The sequence below is a fragment of the Geotrypetes seraphini genome, chromosome 8, assembly GCF_902459505.1.
Source record: "Geotrypetes seraphini chromosome 8, aGeoSer1.1, whole genome shotgun sequence".
Lineage (NCBI taxonomy): Eukaryota > Metazoa > Chordata > Amphibia > Gymnophiona > Dermophiidae > Geotrypetes > Geotrypetes seraphini.
Window position 1 is genome coordinate 27,461,710 of NC_047091.1, and position 17,995 is coordinate 27,479,704.

Genomic DNA, 17,995 nt, shown 5'->3' on the forward strand with positions numbered 1-17,995 from the left:
CTAAGCAGATTTTTTTTTTCTCTTGAGCAAAGGGTTTTAACAAGTTTTTGACATCACATTGTAGACCTAAAACATGTCTCTGATGATATGAAAACCCACAAGAACCCATCATTGAAGAATCAGAGCAGCCCCGTTCGAAGTGGACCAAAACCTTTCACTGCTCCAAAACCTGTGTGTGCTAGCATGGTCCTTGCAAAGTCCACAGCAAAGGAACCTGCTGTACTGGAGTTGGAGGGCAAGAAATGGCGAGTGGTAAGTACAGAGAATAGTGAAGGTGCTGTAATCCTTGCCCATGAAGGGGCTAGCAAAACAAGGATGCCCTTGTTGGTTCTTATTAGAATGGCTACAGCAAATTGAGATGCCAATTTTAATACAGATCCTGACAAATTTTGTCTTAGGATCAAGGAGCAAAGTCCAAAAATGTAAGCATTGGTAGAGACCCCTTCCCTCCCTCCTGCCCTCATTCTGCCTATTCTGCTCCTCTGTTCTTCCTAAAGAGAAAGTGAATTGGGAGAGGGAACACCTTTCAAGACCTTTGTTCTATGGGAAAGACAATTTAATACATCGGGCTTTTGGTTCTGGTGAAAGCTTATAGCCAGCAACCTCCTGTTTTCTCCATTCCATTCCCCTTAACTTAACAAACCTTTGTTTTCTCCTCCTCCCCCCCCCCCCCCCCCCACACACACACACAGTTTTTGTCCTTTAAAAAAAAAAAAAAAAATCTTTATCTTTGCTAAAAGCTGCTGATTTCTGTTGCACTGCCTACTTTTGAGTTTCAGTGAGCTGGTCTCTGAAACCAGTATAAATGTGCCCAGTGTAGCAGCGCTCCTGTTTTTCCAGTGCTGCTAGGGAATTCTAACCAAGTGATAGCCTGGAACCTTAGACTTGTAGAACTGTGCATGTATAGGAAGTAGATAAACTAGCTGAATGTGCAGGTAAGCCATTTAGCAATAAAAAGGAACATAAAGCCCATTAAATGGAGTAGAAGCAAAGTGAAGATGGTTCTGCCCAAATCTATACTCCAGTCTCCAAACCTGGGCACTTTCTGAAACACGCTTATTTAGACTAGTAAATTGCTGGAGGATTTAAGAGTATCCTTTTTTTTTTTTTACACCGACTTGGTAAAATTTTCAAAAGCACAGGACAGGGTGGACTTCATTTAAATCACAATTAATTTATAACATTTTATTTTAACAAAAGACAATTTATAACATTTTATTATAACAAAAGACAATTTAATTTATAACATTTTATTGAAGAAATCCAGTAAATTAAATTAAAATTCATCATTAATTTCTATCAAATGTCTTTCATTTCTTCAAAATATATTTCCAAATTACCCATTACATCTCAATACCCTCCCCCTATTTCCTTCCCCTTCCCTTTTCCCTATTCACCTCTCCCCCCATCCCCCCATAATTTTTTAATTATAACATTGTAATAAATGAATTAAACAAAATACAATTCAAATAATTCTACATATAGTACTATCATCCCCCTATTACCACCCCAACCCTAGAATGAAAGGTGACATCAATTACCAAATACTAAAAATGCAAAGAACGATTCCAAAGCTTCAATGTAAAGTATTAAGAATCGTACTTCTTGCTCTAGAGGATAATTTTTGTATATAAGGGTCCCAAATTTTCAAAAATAACGAGTTCTTCTAGGAAATTTACGAACCTCCCAAACCTCAAATAAAATTAAACGATGAAATTGATTCCTCCAATGCTAATAACTAGGTGAATCTTTCTGTAACCAATATTGCAAAATGCATTTGACTTATCATACATGCCTTTTGAAATAGAATACTTCTTCCCTGACCAAAAACCCCACAAGCCGCAGCTTTACCAAATATCACCCCCTTGGAGATTCCACCAATTGACAATTCCATAATGAACCTAAAAATAATGATTGCAGACCAGAAAGATTTAATAAGATGACATTTCCACAATACATGAGATAAAGTATTCAGATCTTTCTCACATTTGATACAAATAGGAGAATTAACTAAACCTGCATGAAATGCTTGTACCCGTGAGAAATATGCCATATGCAAAACTCTATACGTACATTCTCTCCAAACATATCCCGTAATAATTTTAGGCAAACGATGAATAGCTTGACTAAAATCTTGGAGTGATAATTGAATCCCTAATTCATCACACCATTTTTGTATAATAGTTTCATATGTTCTATTTGGAATCAAGCACCACCACAACTTATGCAACAAAGATACAGAGATAGGAGACTCATTACATTGATTAAAAAAAAAATTATAAACCTTTCACGAACACCCAATGAAAGACCCCCTCTTCTTACTTGACTCTGCGAATGTTGAGATGATGCGGTATACAAACCTAAGGTTTAGTTTAGTTTAGACTCGCGTAATGTTGTAATTGCATATATCCATACAAAGACCCTGGCCCATTTCCAACAGTTAAGGATAGTTCTGGAAATCTCCTCAACCTCCCTGACTCATCCAAAATCTGAGCAATAAACTGAACCCTTTTATTTGCCCAAGATCTAAAAATGACATTAGTCATACCCAGGATAAAATCTCCATTTCCCTGAATAGGCAAAAAATCCGTAACAAACATGGTTTTCTTCAGAAATGTTTGTTTCATTTTTTAATGCTTGCCCCTCCCTACTCACACTTGGCTTCTTGTTCAGATATGTAAACTTAGCACTTAAAGGTAAGGGGTTGATTCTGTCTACATTGATCTGCAAAAGAACGATAGCGCTAAGCTCTTTCTCAACTCAGTTTATTCTATAGCAGGGGTCTCAAAGTCCCTCCTTGAGGGCCGCAATCCAGTTGAGTTTTCAGGATTTCCCCAATGAATATGCATGAGATCTATGTGCATGCACTGCTTTCAATGCATATTCATTGGGGAAATCCTGAAAACCTGACTGGATTGTGGCCCTATAGGAGGGACTTTGAGATCCCTGTTTTATAGCATTTTTGCTGTGAAGAAGCATGTTCTCTTCAGTCACAAATTCACAGTCTGAGAAATGTAAAACCACTCATCTATGATGATCTTCTAGATTTAAAAAAAATGCCCGTGACATTAAAAATGAATTAATGGAATTTATTTATGAAAAACTTTAAACACTGCATGAATATAGAACCTCAGAAAGGAGAAATTAGGTTCTTACCTGCTAATTTTCTTTCTTTTAGTCCAGGGGTGTCCAATGTCGGTCCTCGAGGGCCGCAATCCAGTCGGGTTTTCAGGATTTCCCCAATGAATATGCATGAGATCTATTAGCATACAATGAAAGCAGTGCATGCAAATAGACCTCATGTATATTCATTGGAGAAATCCTGAAAATCCGACTGGACTGCGGCCCTCGAGGACCGACATTGGACACCCATGTTTTAGTCTCTCCACAGCCCACTGATGGGCAATAGCTCAACATGACCAGCAAGTGGAGACTGAGACAAACTTTTGGTTGTAGTTCAAGTGGGCTATGCAGTCCCTAATACTTAGTCTGCCGAATAGCCAAGCAGAACTAAGAAACTAATAAGTGCTAATCATAACAGTAACACTCCCAACAGGAGTAACAACTAACATAGAGCAATATTGTTAGAAATTGAATAGAAGTACCTTCAGCAAAACGTCCCCACAGCTCACCAGCTGAGCCAAAGGCCGCTGTTCTTTTAATCTCCCCTACCCTACTAAAACACGAGATCTAGCAGAAAAAAAACACTCTGCATGTGAATCCTGAAAAAACCAGACGATGGGGGCTGTGCCAGTCTGGAAAGACTAAAAGAAAATTAACAGGTAAAAACCTAATTTCTTCTTCAGTGTCTCTCCAGTCCGGCACAGCTCACTGATGGGACGTACCAAAGTAGTATCCGAAGGGCTGCCACAAGAATACGGTCGCTGAACACCAAGTCACGACGCACCTGAATGTCCACATGGTAGTGTCGCACAAAAGAATGGAAAGACCAAAAGTTTGTCTCAATCTCCACCTGCTGGTAATGGTGAGCTATTACTCATCAGTGGGCTGTGCCGGTGTGGAGAGATGCTGAAGAATGCCAAGTTTCCAGTTCCAGGCTAGATATTGTGGGATCATCCTGGAACATTATGGGACTTGAGGCGGTGATTAGGGTCTACAAATGCCATACTGCTTTGGGACATGAGTTCAAAATCATTTTCAAAACCATAACTAGCCAAAAAGTCTCCAGCCTGGAATTGAGTAACTTTATATCTCTTCAGCCCCTAGGTCAGGCAAGAGGTCTTCATGTGGGCTTGGGGCTTTGCAAGCTTGCCTTTTTTCAAGGGAAAACATTATCCTGATAAACAAACAAAAAAAAAAATTACTTCATCTTTTGCTACTGTATTTTTTGCTTCATAAGACGCATCCTAGATTAGAGGAGGAAAATTTTTTTAAAAAAATCCAGGATCTGCACCCAACCCCACACTCAGGCTCTGCACCGTGTCTCCCCCCCCCCCCCTCAAGCCAGGCTCTGCACCCTGTCCTCCCTTTTCCCTGCCAGGCTTTGCACCCAGCCACCCTTCCCTGAAATGTAGCCTGCTCTCCTCACCTCTGGTGGTCTAGTAGTAGGTTGGGACAGGAGTGATCCGTCCCAGCCAACTAACAGTTTGTTGGTTTTTTTTTTTTTTTTGAGGGGTAGATATGATACAAGATAAGAATTCTTATAAGAATTTTATGTAACTTATTGAAAATAAATGGAGGAATATTTGTTGCCTGTTAGGAGTTTTTCACTACCTGGTCTTGTATGTGCGTTCCCAAGTTTTCACTTTTTTTAAAAAAATCTTTATTAATTTTAAATTTTACAACAAGTGTACAGAAAATCATTCAAATAGTATACAATTCCACTTGAAATTCTACAATTCTCACACAAGAGTTTAACCCCTTCCCACCCCACATAAAACATGCTTTATAAATAAATATCCCATAATATAGTAACTACATCATTCTTTTCACTTAACAATAAGAAAACTAAAACCCACCCTCCCTCCCTATAACATATATATATATATATATATATATATATATATATATATATATATATATATATATATATATAGGGGAAAAATACTGATTATTCATTATAATTTATTAATGGCCCCCATATATCCTTAAATTTATTAAAACATCCTTTTTTAACAGCTAATATTCTTTCCATTTTATACACGTGACACACCGAATTCCACCAAAAACAATAATTTAATCTTGTACAATCTTTCCAGTTATAAGTTATTTGTTGAATGGCAACTCCTGTTAAAATCATTAAAAGTTTATTATTGTTAGAGGATATTTGAGATTTAGCCCTCAGACATGCCAAATAAGATGATATCATATGACAAAGCTACAGGATTTTCAAGCATACAATTTATTTGATCCCAGATCAATTTCCAAAAAGCATTAATAAAAGGACAATAAAATAATAAATGATCTAAAGTTCCAGCCTCAAGATGACAATGCCAACACCTATTAGACTTGGAGCAATCCAATTTTTGTAAACGAACAGGGGTCCAGAGTGCTCTATGCAACAGAAAAAAACATGTTTGCCTACCAAGTTTTCACTTTTAATATGGAGGGGAGGGAGGGGGGTTTGGGGAGGGCAAGTTAGGAGGGATTGGGTTCTATGTTCTAGGTTTTAGATTTGGGGAAATGGTGAATTTATTGAAAAATCAGAATGTTTTGCGTTATTTGATGCAGTCCCTTTGCTTTGAAAAAAAAACCTAATAATGGAGTTTAAAATTTTTTCATTAAACATTAATGGCCTCAATCATTCAATCAAAAAAGAAAATGCTTTATTTTTTGAAACAAAATGCGTTTCTAACAATACTAGATTGGCTTTCATATGTTAAATTTAACAAAAAACATGAATGATCCGGCTTTCTCTGTCTCTTTGGATGCGGAGAAAGCCTTTGATCGAGTTGAATGGACTTTCATGTATCAGGCTTTAAATTGGTTTGGTATAGGTTCAGGATTTATACAAATGATTCAGACGTTGTATAGCTCCCCTGCTGCAAGGTTGTACATCCTATATAATAAAACCCTAAGCGCACATGCGCACTTAGGATTTTGTGTTCCTTGCCGCTGTGGTGTGTGATCCGTGGCAGCCAACCCAGCGGCAGGGATCATTCTGGCCACTCACCCTCCTCCCGCCCTCACTCACCCTGGAAGCCAGGCAAGCTCTCTCCCTGCCCCCGTCTTCGGCAGGGAACACACCTCGGCCCTCACTCGCCGCTGCTGATCCTCCTGTAAAGAGCAGCCTGCAATGGTGGCCAGCTTTAGCGAACCTGGCAGGCCGCTCTCCAATTCGGTAGCACGTTCCCTCTGACGTGATCCCGTGCGTCAAGAGGGAACGTGCTACTGAGGCTGGAGAGCGACCTGCGAGGTTCGCTAAAGCTGGCCACCATCGCAGGCTGCTCTTTACAGGAGGATCAGCAGCGTGAGAGGAGCCGCCGCCGGCACTTTTAAAACTTGAAACAAAAACCTTCGGCCGCAGCAGGCTAGCCCGCGGGAAGGGAAGGGGGAGGGGCCGAACGGAGCAGGACAGCTCACGGTAAGAGAAGGGAATTGCTTCACATGGACCTGGAGGGGAAGGGAAATACCGCTTCTGCTTCTGCAAAGGAAAGTGGGGGGGGGGGGATAAGAGACAGAAAGAAATACAGACAGACAAAGGAGGCCAGGGAGAGAGACAGACAGGGGACCAGACAAACAGACAAAGGGTGCCAGGGAGAGAGAGAGAGAGAAATAGCAGGAGGGAGAGAGATAGAAAGAAAGGAAGAAAGAGACAGGAGCAGGGAGAGAGACATAAATAACGAAAGACAGACAGGCATATATTCTAGCACCCCTTAATGTAACCGGCTTAAACACTAGTTAATAATAATTTATTAGAGCGTTTTATCTTGCAAAGGGGGGTTAGACAAGGTTATCCATTATCACCTTTGCTTTTTGATATTGTATTAGAACCCTTGTTATTAGCCATTCAACAAGCAAAGGGGATACAAGGTATTCCTCGTGCAGATTGGGAATATAAAATTTCTGCGTATGCAGATGATATTTTGCTTTATTTGAGAAATCCGGAAATTACCATTCCATGCTTGCTTGAGTTGATAGAGAAATTTGGAAAATTTTCAGGATATAAGATAAATTGGAGCAAGTAAGAAATTCTTCCACTTAATGTACATTGTACTAAAGGCTTATTTGATTCATTCTCATTTGTATGGAAAGAAGATGGTTTAAAATATTTAGGTATTAGAATAAAAAATACACTAGAAGACACAATGAAAGAGAATGAGAAATTTTTATTAAAAGTAACAAATGTGTGAGCAATGGAATCCTTTACATCTTTCTTGGTGGGGGAAAGTTCAAACTAGTAAAATGATGATATTGCCTGTGGTTTGTTACCAAATAAGTATGATACCAGTTTTTTTTCAAGGGTCCTTTTATAAAAAGTTAAATGGTATTCTTACAAAAAATTTGTTTGGCTGGGTAAAATGCCTAGAATTGCCTTAGTATCTTTGCAAAAGCCAATTGCGGAAGGTGGGGTAAATTTTCCGAACTTTTATAAGTATCACCAAGCCTATATTTTACACCAGGGTATGTATTGGGTCCTCCCAGAACTCATGGAAAATATCCCAGATTGGTTGTATTTGGAATGGCGACTCATGTTTCCTATAAACTTATTTCATGTTCTCAGTGTTAAGATGCCTAGGAAATATAAAGAGAACAGAATATTGAAGGACACATGAAAAACATTGCATTATGTCAGCAATTTAACTCCAAATCCAATACACAAATCAACAAATCAATCGTTATGGCTAAACTCCAAGATTCAAATTGGCGGTTTTAAAATCGTATGGAAGCATTGGATTATTGCAGGTATACGGACTTTAGGTGATATTTTAAATGGTAAACTGCTTGATTTTTCGCTGCTGCAACATAAATATGGTCTAAACAAATCACAAAACTTTAAATGGTTGCAATTGAAGCAGGCTATTCAGGAGGGGTTCCCTGAATAGAAAAATCTTAACAATCAGTTTAGTCTGGAATTCTTATGCTTTCAGGCGGATTTCTTGGGACACCAGGATGCACAGTGGTATAAACTGATAACTGGATATATGAATAAAAAACCAAAGACTAGTCTTAGAGACATTTGGAGCATTGAGATTAAGCATTAAATTTCTGCATCTCAATGGCCACGAATTTGGTCTTGGAGAATGAGATCTACAGTGTCTGCATCTATGAGACAAACTTGGTTCTTTTTATTACATAGAGCATTTTGGACCCCAATTAGATTACAAAAGTTGGATAGCTCTAAGTCTAATAGATGGTGGCATTGTAATCTGGAAGCAGGGACTCTAGATCATTTAATATACTTTTGTCCCTTTATCAAGGCCTTTTGGAAATCAATTTGGTCTCAAGTTGTTTATTAGAAAACCATGTAGCTCTATCATATGATACAATTCTATTTGGGACATCAATGAGAATAAAAAGTCAAATTTCATCAAGTAACAATAAAACTTTTATTAATAATGACAGGGGTTGCCATTCAACATATAACCAGAAATTGGAAAAATTACACTAGACTTAATTACACCTTCTGGTGGAATTTGTTGTGCCATATATACAAAATGAAAGAACAATTGCCATACAAAAAGGAAATTATAATAAGTTTAAAAAGATTTGGGGGCCATTGATAACATATTGTAATGATTAGACACCTCTTTACACTGAAAGTATTATAATAATGGGAGGGGGGATGATATATAGTTATATTATAGGTTTAATCAATATTTATGAATATAACATATATATTTTTGACTACAGTATTTGTGGAGTGGGTGGGGGAGGGGGTTAATTTATGTATTTATGATGATAATAGAAAGATTTTCAAGTGATGTATATATGATTCAATTGATGTAATATTGTACACTTGATGTAAGATGAAAAAATGAATAAAGAATTGGAAAAAAAAATGCAGATGTATGTTATATCCAAGAGACGCATTTGTCTGCCACAGAATCCAAGAATTTAGAGGGGGGTGGGTAAAACATTGTTTTTTTTGCCCTTGCTGTGGGAAAGAAAGCTGGGGTAGCTATTCTGGTGAATAAGAAATGTACAGCTATCTTTAAATTGATTGCTGCAGATCCCTTAGGAAGATGGTTGCCTGTGGACATGAGCCTGGGAAATAATATGCTGGCACTTTTTAATGTATATGCCCCTAATTCGAATTAAATTGAATTTTTCAAAGCTCTGCAACAGTTGATACTACCAATAGCGGCTTCTAATTTAGTAGTGGCAGGGGATTTTAATGCTGTTATGGATCCATTGATGGATTAAAAAACCTACTAAGATCATGAAATCATTAGGATTAGATAATTTTGTACAGTCTTGTGATTTGGAAGATGTATGACGGATATTTCATTTTAATGAGCGGGAATTTTTTCTTTTTGTTCCCATGTTCACAAATCCTTTACAAGAATAGATTATTTTTTTGTTTTGGATCAATTAATTCATCACAACACAAGCCTCCATAGATCCAATCATTTTGTCTGATCTTGGTGGGGGGGGGGGGTATGGATTGAATTTAAAATTGCTGAACAGGATAGTAGTAGACTGTATGGAGATTTGATAATACATTGCTTGCGGATTCAAACTTTCTTGAAGAACTTCAGTTAAAAATGAATGAATATTTCCAAATTAATACCTCAGAAGACATTTCCATGGAAACCTTATGGGATACTTTCAAGGCAACCATGAGAGGGCAAATTATTTCATATTCAGCATATATTAGAAAACAGCTTAAAAGAAAATTTTCTAATTTGGAACAATAAATTAAGGTTTGGGAGTTAAAATTAATTGAAAAATGGGAACAAATTACTTTATAGGCTCTTTTAAAAGCTAAATGTAAGTATAATGAGATTTCTTCACAATTGGTCAGGAAAAATTTGTTTTCTCAGCAGACCCTGTATTATGGAAACTCAAATAAGGCGGGAAGATTATTGGTAAATTATCTCAAAGCTAAGAGAAGAAAGACAAAAATTATTGCAGTTAAAGATGAGAAAGGTGATACTCATTCTCAAATTGGATCTATTTTAAAACAGTTCCTAAATTTTTATCAAGCTTTATATTCTTCTAAGCCTTATTTAGATAAGGAAGAGGTTTAGAATTTTTAAAATTAAGGGACCAAAAATTCCTGAGCATATAAAAGGAAGTCAAGAAGAGCCTATATCACTAAAAGAATTGCAAACAGCGCTGAAGTTCCTTAGAGTTGGATCTGCTCCAGGTGGTGAAAGTTTCATGGTAGAGTTTTACAAATAATTTAAAAGTACCCTATTAACACATTTGTTAAAGTTTATATCAGGTTCAACTAACTAATGGTTGCATTGAAGGTACTATGGCAGAATCTTTAACTATAGTTTTGCCAAAGCCAAATAAAGATCCCATGTTGGTTTCAAATTACAGGCCTATTTCTTTAATCAATGTAGATGGGGGAACTTTTGGCTGATATTGGCTTTACGCTTGACTAAGGCTCTCCCTTTTATTATTGGTATGCACCAAACTGGGTTTGTTGCTCAGAGACATTTTTCTAATAACACCAGGTTGGCTTTTCATATGTTAAATTTAACAAAAGCCATGGAAGATCCGGCCTTGGATGCAGAGAAGGCCTTTGATTGGGTGGAATGGGCCTTCATGTATCAAGCTATGGATTGGTTTGGTATTGGTTCAGGATTTATACAGATGATTCGAACCTTGTATACCTACCCTGCTGCTATTTTGTACATCTAACATAATAAAACGCTAAGCGCGCTTGCGCACTCCTACCTGCGTGATCTGTAGATCTGTGGCCGGCAGGAGTGTGCATGGCGCTTACAACAGCCACACACTTGCGGACACCAAGGTAATGTTGCAGTCTGGCCGGCTCCCTTACACTCCATGCCCAAAGTTTATTTTTAAGTTCAAAACCGCGGCCGCGGCTCCTCTCACAAGCTGCACCTGTGTCGGAGAAGGCTTCTGATGCAAGCGGGGATTGTGAGCAGAGCCACCGCGGCACCTTTAAACTTAAAAATAACGCCGGCAAGGGACTAAGGGAACCGGCCAGACCGTGGAAAGGGGAGGAGGAGGAAATGCTGCTGCACAGTAAATGGAGGGGGAGGGAAATGCTGTTGCTGCACAGAGGAGTGGAGGGTGAGGGAATCCTGCTGCGGCTTCTGCACAGGGAAGTGGGGTGAAAGGAAATGGAGGAAGGGAATGCGGCTGCTGCACAGGGAAGTGGGGTGGGGGGAAATGATGCTGCACAAGGAAATGGAGGGGGAGGGAATGCTGCGGCTAAGGGAGCTGGCCAGACTGTGGGAAGGGGGGGAGGGAAATGCTGCTGCTGCATAGGGGGCAGGGAGAGAGACACATAGAAAGACAGACAGACAGCGGGAGGAAGAAAGAAAGATAGACAACGGTAGAGAGACAGAAAGAAAGGAAGAAAGACGCAGTGACAGAGAGAGAGACAGAAAGACAGATAAAGGGGGCCAGGGAGGGAGAGAGACAGAAAGAAAGAGACATGGGTAGGGAGAGAGACAGAAAGAAAGACAAACATATATTCTAGCACCTGTTAATGTAACGGCTTAAAGACTAGTTAACAATTTTTCAGAGCGTTTCTGTTTGCAGCGGGGTGTTGGACAAGGATGTCCCTTGTCTCCTTTGCTTTATGATATTGTATTGGAACCCTTGTTGTTAGATATTCAACAGGCAGATGAAATCCAGTGTATTCCTTACACAGGTTGGTAATACAAGTTATCCCAGGACAAGCAGGCATGATATTCTCACATGTGGGTGACGTCATCTACGGAGCCCCGGCGCGGACAGCTTTTCAAGCAAACTTGATTAAAGTTTCAAGTTTGCACACTGCACCACGCATGTGCGTGCCTTCTCGCCCACTAGAGGGCGCATCCCACCTCGTGGTCCTCAGTTCAAATTTTTCCGCGGAGCAAGAAAGCCCTGTGGATCTGAGCTCCAGTGTTTTTGCCTTCTAGCTGCCGCGTTTAGTTTGTTTTCCTTCGAATTAGTTCGCGGTGCTGTTTCTTTCTTTTCGTTTCTCTTCAAAAAAAAAAAAAAAAAAAAAAGTCTTTCGTTTTTCATCGGACTCCGGGGGCTCCCGGAATCCGTGGCCGCGGGACGTCGGTACGTTCCCGGCCTTCTTCTTTTTCTTCGTGGATGTCCCGTCCTGTTACGGGATTCAAAAAGTGCAACCGGTGCGAGAGGTTGCTTTCCATCACTGACCCTCACCGGTGGTGCATCGTCTGCCTTGGGCCCGAACATCCGACAGACTCGTGTGATCGCTGTGCTACCTTCCAAAACAGGGCCCTCCGTCGCCGTAAGGCAAGAATGGCCGAATTGTTCGCCGTCGACGCGCCGCCTAAGGCCTCGACGTCGGCCTCGGCTTCGGCCCCGGCCTTGACCTCGGCCTCGGCGTCCTCGGGGGCCTCGGCCTCGCCTCGGCCCTCCTCCTCGAAGGCGTCGTCAGTGAAGCAAGCTTCGGGTAAGTCCTCTGTTCCATCCCCTTCAGCAAAGAAGCCATCCTCGAGTCAGGCCAAGGCGGGTGGGTCGACCCCGGCCCCGCATCGGACCTCGACTCCGCACACCCCGAGGGAATACTCGAGACCGAGGTCGCCCTCCAGGGAGTGTGCCCCGGACTCGGAACTCCCCACCTTCGTGGGGATTCCGGCCTTCCAGGATCTCCTCCGAGCTCTGATCTCATCGGAGCTGTCGGGAGCCCTGGAAGTGTTGCAGCGTGCTGCGGTTCCGGCGGCCTCGACCTCGGCCTGGACGCCTTCGGTCTCGGAGGCCCCGGCCTCGGCTCCCTCGGGAGCCCCGGCCTCGGCGACCTCGGTCTCGGGTACTGGGACCCCGTACACCTCGGTCTCGGCCCCGCCCCGGACCTCGACCTCGGGGGAACCCCCTGAGCGGAGTATAAGGCCCAAAGAAAAGTTGCGCAGAGTGCGCCGTCTTTCCTCCTCTTCCTCCGGGTCTTCCAGACACGCCTCGCCCTCGACGCGACCTCGGACGGGGCGTCGATCGAGGAAGTCTAAGCGGCCCCGAGGCTCCCCTCGGCGCGACCGTTCCTTGTCGTTCGGGGGCGAGGCGTTGCAGGTGTCGGAGTTGCGCCTCGACAACCCGAGGCTCCTCCGCTCACCCCATGGGAAGTCTTCCCGGGCCGCCTCGCCGAGGAAACGGGAGAGTGTCCCACGAACCCCGGGGTCCTCACCCAAGGGCTCTGCGAGGAGGACAACTTCCCCTTCCCCCTCGAGGGCCCTCGAGAGGGGATCCTGGGATTCGGGATCGGTTAGGGATCCTCATTATTCCCACGAGGCCTCCCCCCTCTCCTCGGTGGGGCGGTCGAGAACCCCCTCTCCCCAGGCTAGGCCGTCCTCATTTTCATCCTTCGTTCAGGACATGGCCCAAGCCCTGGGGATTGACCTGATGGTAGGCTCTCGGTATTCCAAAGAATTTTTGGAGGAACAGGACCTCCCCATTCTTCCTAGGGAGGTGCCTAGACTCCCTCTCAACAGTGTCCTTCTGCAAACCTGGCTGAAGAACTTGTCAAACCCCCTTACAGTCACGTCTGTGCCCTCAAAAATGGAATCGAAGTATAGGACGATTCCCCCTAAAGGGTTCGATAAGGCGCAGCTCTCACACCAGTCTCTTCTGGTGGAGTCTGCTCTTAAAAAATCACAGCCCTCACGGGTTTCTGCGGCGGTTCCACCAGGCAGGGAGGGGCGGACTCTGGACAAGTTTGGCCGCCGCCTCTATTCAAATTCCCTGATGGCCACCAGGGTTCTAAACTACGCCTTCACCTTTTCCTCCTTTTTGCGTGGTATGGTGAAGGACCTTCCTCAATATCGAAACTCGTTACCGGACTCCCAAAGAGCAGGATTCGACAAGTTTATGTCCAACCTGTCTCAATTGCGGTTGTACCTATTCCATGCAGTGTACGACGCCTTTGAGCTGGTTTCGAGGGTGTCGGCCCTCGCGGTGGCCATGCGCCGCTTGGCCTGGCTTCGCACCCTCGACATGGACCCAAACCTGCAGGAACGCCTGGCAGACTTGCCTTGTGTGGGGTCCGAGTTATTCGACGAGTCATTGGATGCGGCGACCAAGCGCTTGTCGGAACAGGAGCGCTCTCTAGCATCCCTAGTCCGCCCCAAACCTAGGCCCCCGCCGCAGAAACCCTTTCGGCCTCCGCCGCGCCGATACCCTCAGAAGTCGACCCCGGCTTTCTCGAGACCGCCTCCGAGACGTCCGTCTCAGCGAGGCAGAGGGGGACAACCCCAAGCCCCGGCGCAGGGCCCTTCTAAGCCAGCGCCTTCCTTTTGACGGGCTGAGCGGACGGGGCGGGTTCCCCTCCGCACTTTCACAGGAACCCCTTCCTATCGGGGGCCGTCTTCGGTCCTTCCGGGAGGCATGGACCGGGATTACCTCAGACGCTTGGGTGCTCCGGATCGTCTCAGAGGGCTACTCGCTCAACTTTGTGTCCTCGCCGCCGGACAGTCCCCCAAGTTTAGTCCCCTGCAACCGTTCGCAGCTACCGACCCTTATAACCGAAGCCAAAGCCCTCTTGAAGCTTCGGGCGGTCGAGCCGGTCCCCAAGGACCAGTGGGGTACGGGGTTTTACTCCCGCTACTTCTTGGTCCCAAAAAAGACCGGGGACCTGCGCCCCATACTGGACCTCAGGAAGCTCAACAAATTCCTGGCCCGGGAGAAGTTTCGAATGCTATCTCTCCCGGTTCTGTATCCCCTCTTGGAAGAAGGGGACTGGATGTGCTCCCTCGACCTGAAGGAAGCATACACCCATGTTCCGGTGCACCCCGCCTGTCGAAGATTCCTACGATTCCAGGTGGGGGACCTCCACCTCCAGTACAGGGTACTGCCCTTCGGCCTAGCCGCGTCCCCACGAGTATTCACGAAGTGCATGGTGGTGGTTGCAGCAGCCCTCAGGTCGCGTGGACTTCACGTGTTCCCTTACCTGGACGATTGGCTCATCAAAGCCCCGACCAGGGAGGGGGTTATCTCAGCGACCCGACAGTCTATTGCCTTCCTGCAAACCCTCGGGTTCGAGATAAACTTTCCAAAGTCTCAGTTGAGGCCGTCGCAGTCTCTTCAATTCATAGGTGCGGTGCTGGACACGGTGCGCCTACGCTCCTACCTGCCGACCCAGCGGTTGGAAACCCTGGTACGGATGAGCCACCAGGTCTCTCAACTGTCGAAGGTGTCGGCCAAGCGCATGATGATGCTGCTGGGCCATATGGCCTCGACGGTACATGTCACGCCGTTTGCGAGACTACATCTGAGGATCCCTCAGTGGACCCTCGCGTCCCAGTGGCGTCAGGAGTGCGACCCGGTGTCTCGCCTCATTTCGGTGACTCCGCCCTTGCGGAAATCGCTGCGTTGGTGGACAGACTCTTCAAATCTGTCCATGGGGCTATTGTTTCGCACTCCGCATTTTCGCAAGGTCCTGACCACGGACTCCTCGGAGTACGCGTGGGGAGCCCATCTCGACGGTCTTCGCACGCAGGGCCTGTGGTCGACAGAAGACCGTCAGTGTCACATCAACGTGCTAGAGCTGCGAGCCATCTTCCTAGCACTTCGAGCCTTCGTTCACATATTGCAGGACCAGGTGGTCCTCGTCCGCACGGACAATCAGGTGGCAATGTATTATGTGAACAAGCAGGGAGGAACGGGGTCATGGCCCCTCTGCTCCGAAGCTCTTCGCCTCTGGGAGTGGGCGGCCTCCCGGAACATCTTCCTCCGGGCGGTCTACATCCAAGGAGAACGGAATTGCCTGGCGGACAAACTCAGTCGACTGCTGCAACCGCACGAGTGGACTCTACACTCAGCAGTTCTACGCGAGGTCTTCGCTCGCTGGGGAACGCCACAGGTGGATCTGTTTGCCTCTCCGGAGACACACAAACTACCACTATATTGTTCTCGGATGTACTCGCAGGACCGTCTGGAAGCGGATGCCTTCCTACTCGACTGGGAAGGGAGGTTCCTGTATGCATTCCCTCCGTTCCCTCTGATCATGCGAACGTTGGTACACCTAAAATCGTCCACGGCCACGATGATTCTCATAGCACCTCGGTGGCCGCGTCAGCACTGGTTCTCCCTGCTGCTCCAGCTCAGTGCCAGAGAGCCTCTTCCCCTGCCTGTCTCTCCTTCTCTGCTGTCTCAGAGTCAAGGATCCATGTTACATCCCAATCTGCAGTCATTGCACCTGACAGCCTGGTTTCTTGTTCCCTGACTCCTCCGGACCTGTCTCAATCGGTGAAGGAGGTGTTGGAAGCCTCCCGCAAGATCTCGACGAGGCTTTGCTATGCGCAGAAATGGACCAGGTTTTCCACCTGGTGCTCGTCTTCTCACCTGGATCCGGTATCAGTTCCGGTATCCTCGGTTTTAGAATATTTGTTTCATTTGTCGCGCTCCGGCCTGAAAACCACTTCGGTGCGGGTTCATCTCAGTGCGATTTCTGCTTTCCACCAACCTCTGGAGGGACGCCCTCTGTCAGTCCATCCCTTGGTGACACGCTTCATGAAAGGGTTACTCAGGGTTTGTCCCCCTCTTAAGCCTCCGTCTGTCGTGTGGAATTTGAATGTGGTTCTGGCTCAACTGATGAAACCCCCGTTTGAGCCACTCAACAAGTCCCTCTTGAAATTTCTGACTTGGAAGGCGGTGTTTCTAATTGCCCTCACCTCCGCCAGGCGGATCGGGGAGTTGCAAGCCTTGGTTGCGGACCCCCCTTTCACTGTCTTCCATCACGACAAGGTGGTTCTCCGCACCCATCCTAAGTTTTTACCTAAAGTTGTTTCTGACTTCCACCTCAATCAGTCCATTGTCCTTCCTGTGTTCTTCCCGAAGCCCCACTCCCATCCTGGCGAGACGGCGCTTCACACGCTTGACTGTAAGAGGGCGTTGGCATTCTATCTTCAACGCACCAGGCCTCATCGGAAGGTTCCTCAATTGTTTTTGTCCTTCGATCCCAATCGATTAGGGCATCCAGTTTCCAAGCGCACTCTGTCTAACTGGTTGGCCGCTTGCATTTCCTTTTGCTACGCTCAGGCTGGCCTTCCTCCCCCGGGTCGAGTCACGGGGCACAAGGTCCGAGCGATGGCAGCTTCGATAGCTTTCCTCCGATCCACTCCGATGGAGGACATATGTAAGGCTGCCACTTGGTCTTCGGTTCATACATTCACCTCTCATTACTGTCTGGACACTTTATCCAGAAGTGACGGCCGGTTTGGCCAGTCAGTATTGCAAAATCTGTTTTCCTAAATTGCCATCCTCCCACCTGCCCTTTTTTGGTTAGCTTGGAGGTCACCCACATGTGAGAATATCATGCCTGCTTGTCCTGGGATAAAGCACAGTTACTTACCGTAACAGGTGTTATCCAGGGACAGCAGGCATATATTCTCACAACCCGCCCGCCTCCCCGGGGATGGCTTCCTTGCTAGTTATGGAACTGAGGACCACGAGGTGGGATGCGCCCTCTAGTGGGCGAGAAGGCACGCACATGCGTGGTGCAGTGTGCAAACTTGAAACTTTAATCAAGTTTGCTTGAAAAGCTGTCCGCGCCGGGGCTCCGTAGATGACGTCACCCACATGTGAGAATATATGCCTGCTGTCCCTGGATAACACCTGTTACGGTAAGTAACTGTGCTGTCTCTGCTTATGCAGATGACATATTGCTTCATTTGAGGAATCCAGAAAAACAACCATTCTACATTTACTTGATTTGATAGAGAAATTTGGGAAATTTTCAGGATACAAGATAAATTGGAGTAAATCAGTTCTTCCACTTAATGTACATTGTACAAAAGGTTTATTTGATTCTTTCCCCTTTCTTTGGAATGAGGAGGGAATAAAATATTTAGGTATTTGGATAAAAAATACACTGGAAGAGACAATGAAAGTAAATGAAAAACTTATTGCAGAAGGTAACAGAAATGTGTTAGCATTGGAA

At 44.9% G+C, this 17,995-nt stretch overlaps 1 protein-coding gene across 4 annotated transcripts in view; it reads left to right on the forward strand.

Moving 5' to 3' along the window:
- CAP1 (cyclase associated actin cytoskeleton regulatory protein 1) overlaps positions 1-17,995 on the forward strand; it is a 69,996-nt gene that overhangs the window by 23,612 nt on the left and 28,389 nt on the right. For all 4 annotated transcript variants that reach the window (XM_033955675.1, XM_033955678.1, XM_033955676.1 and 1 more), the window contains one exon: positions 65-252. In XM_033955675.1, coding sequence (XP_033811566.1) covers positions 65-252 — 188 coding nt within the window. The remainder of the gene's footprint in view (positions 1-64; positions 253-17,995) is intronic.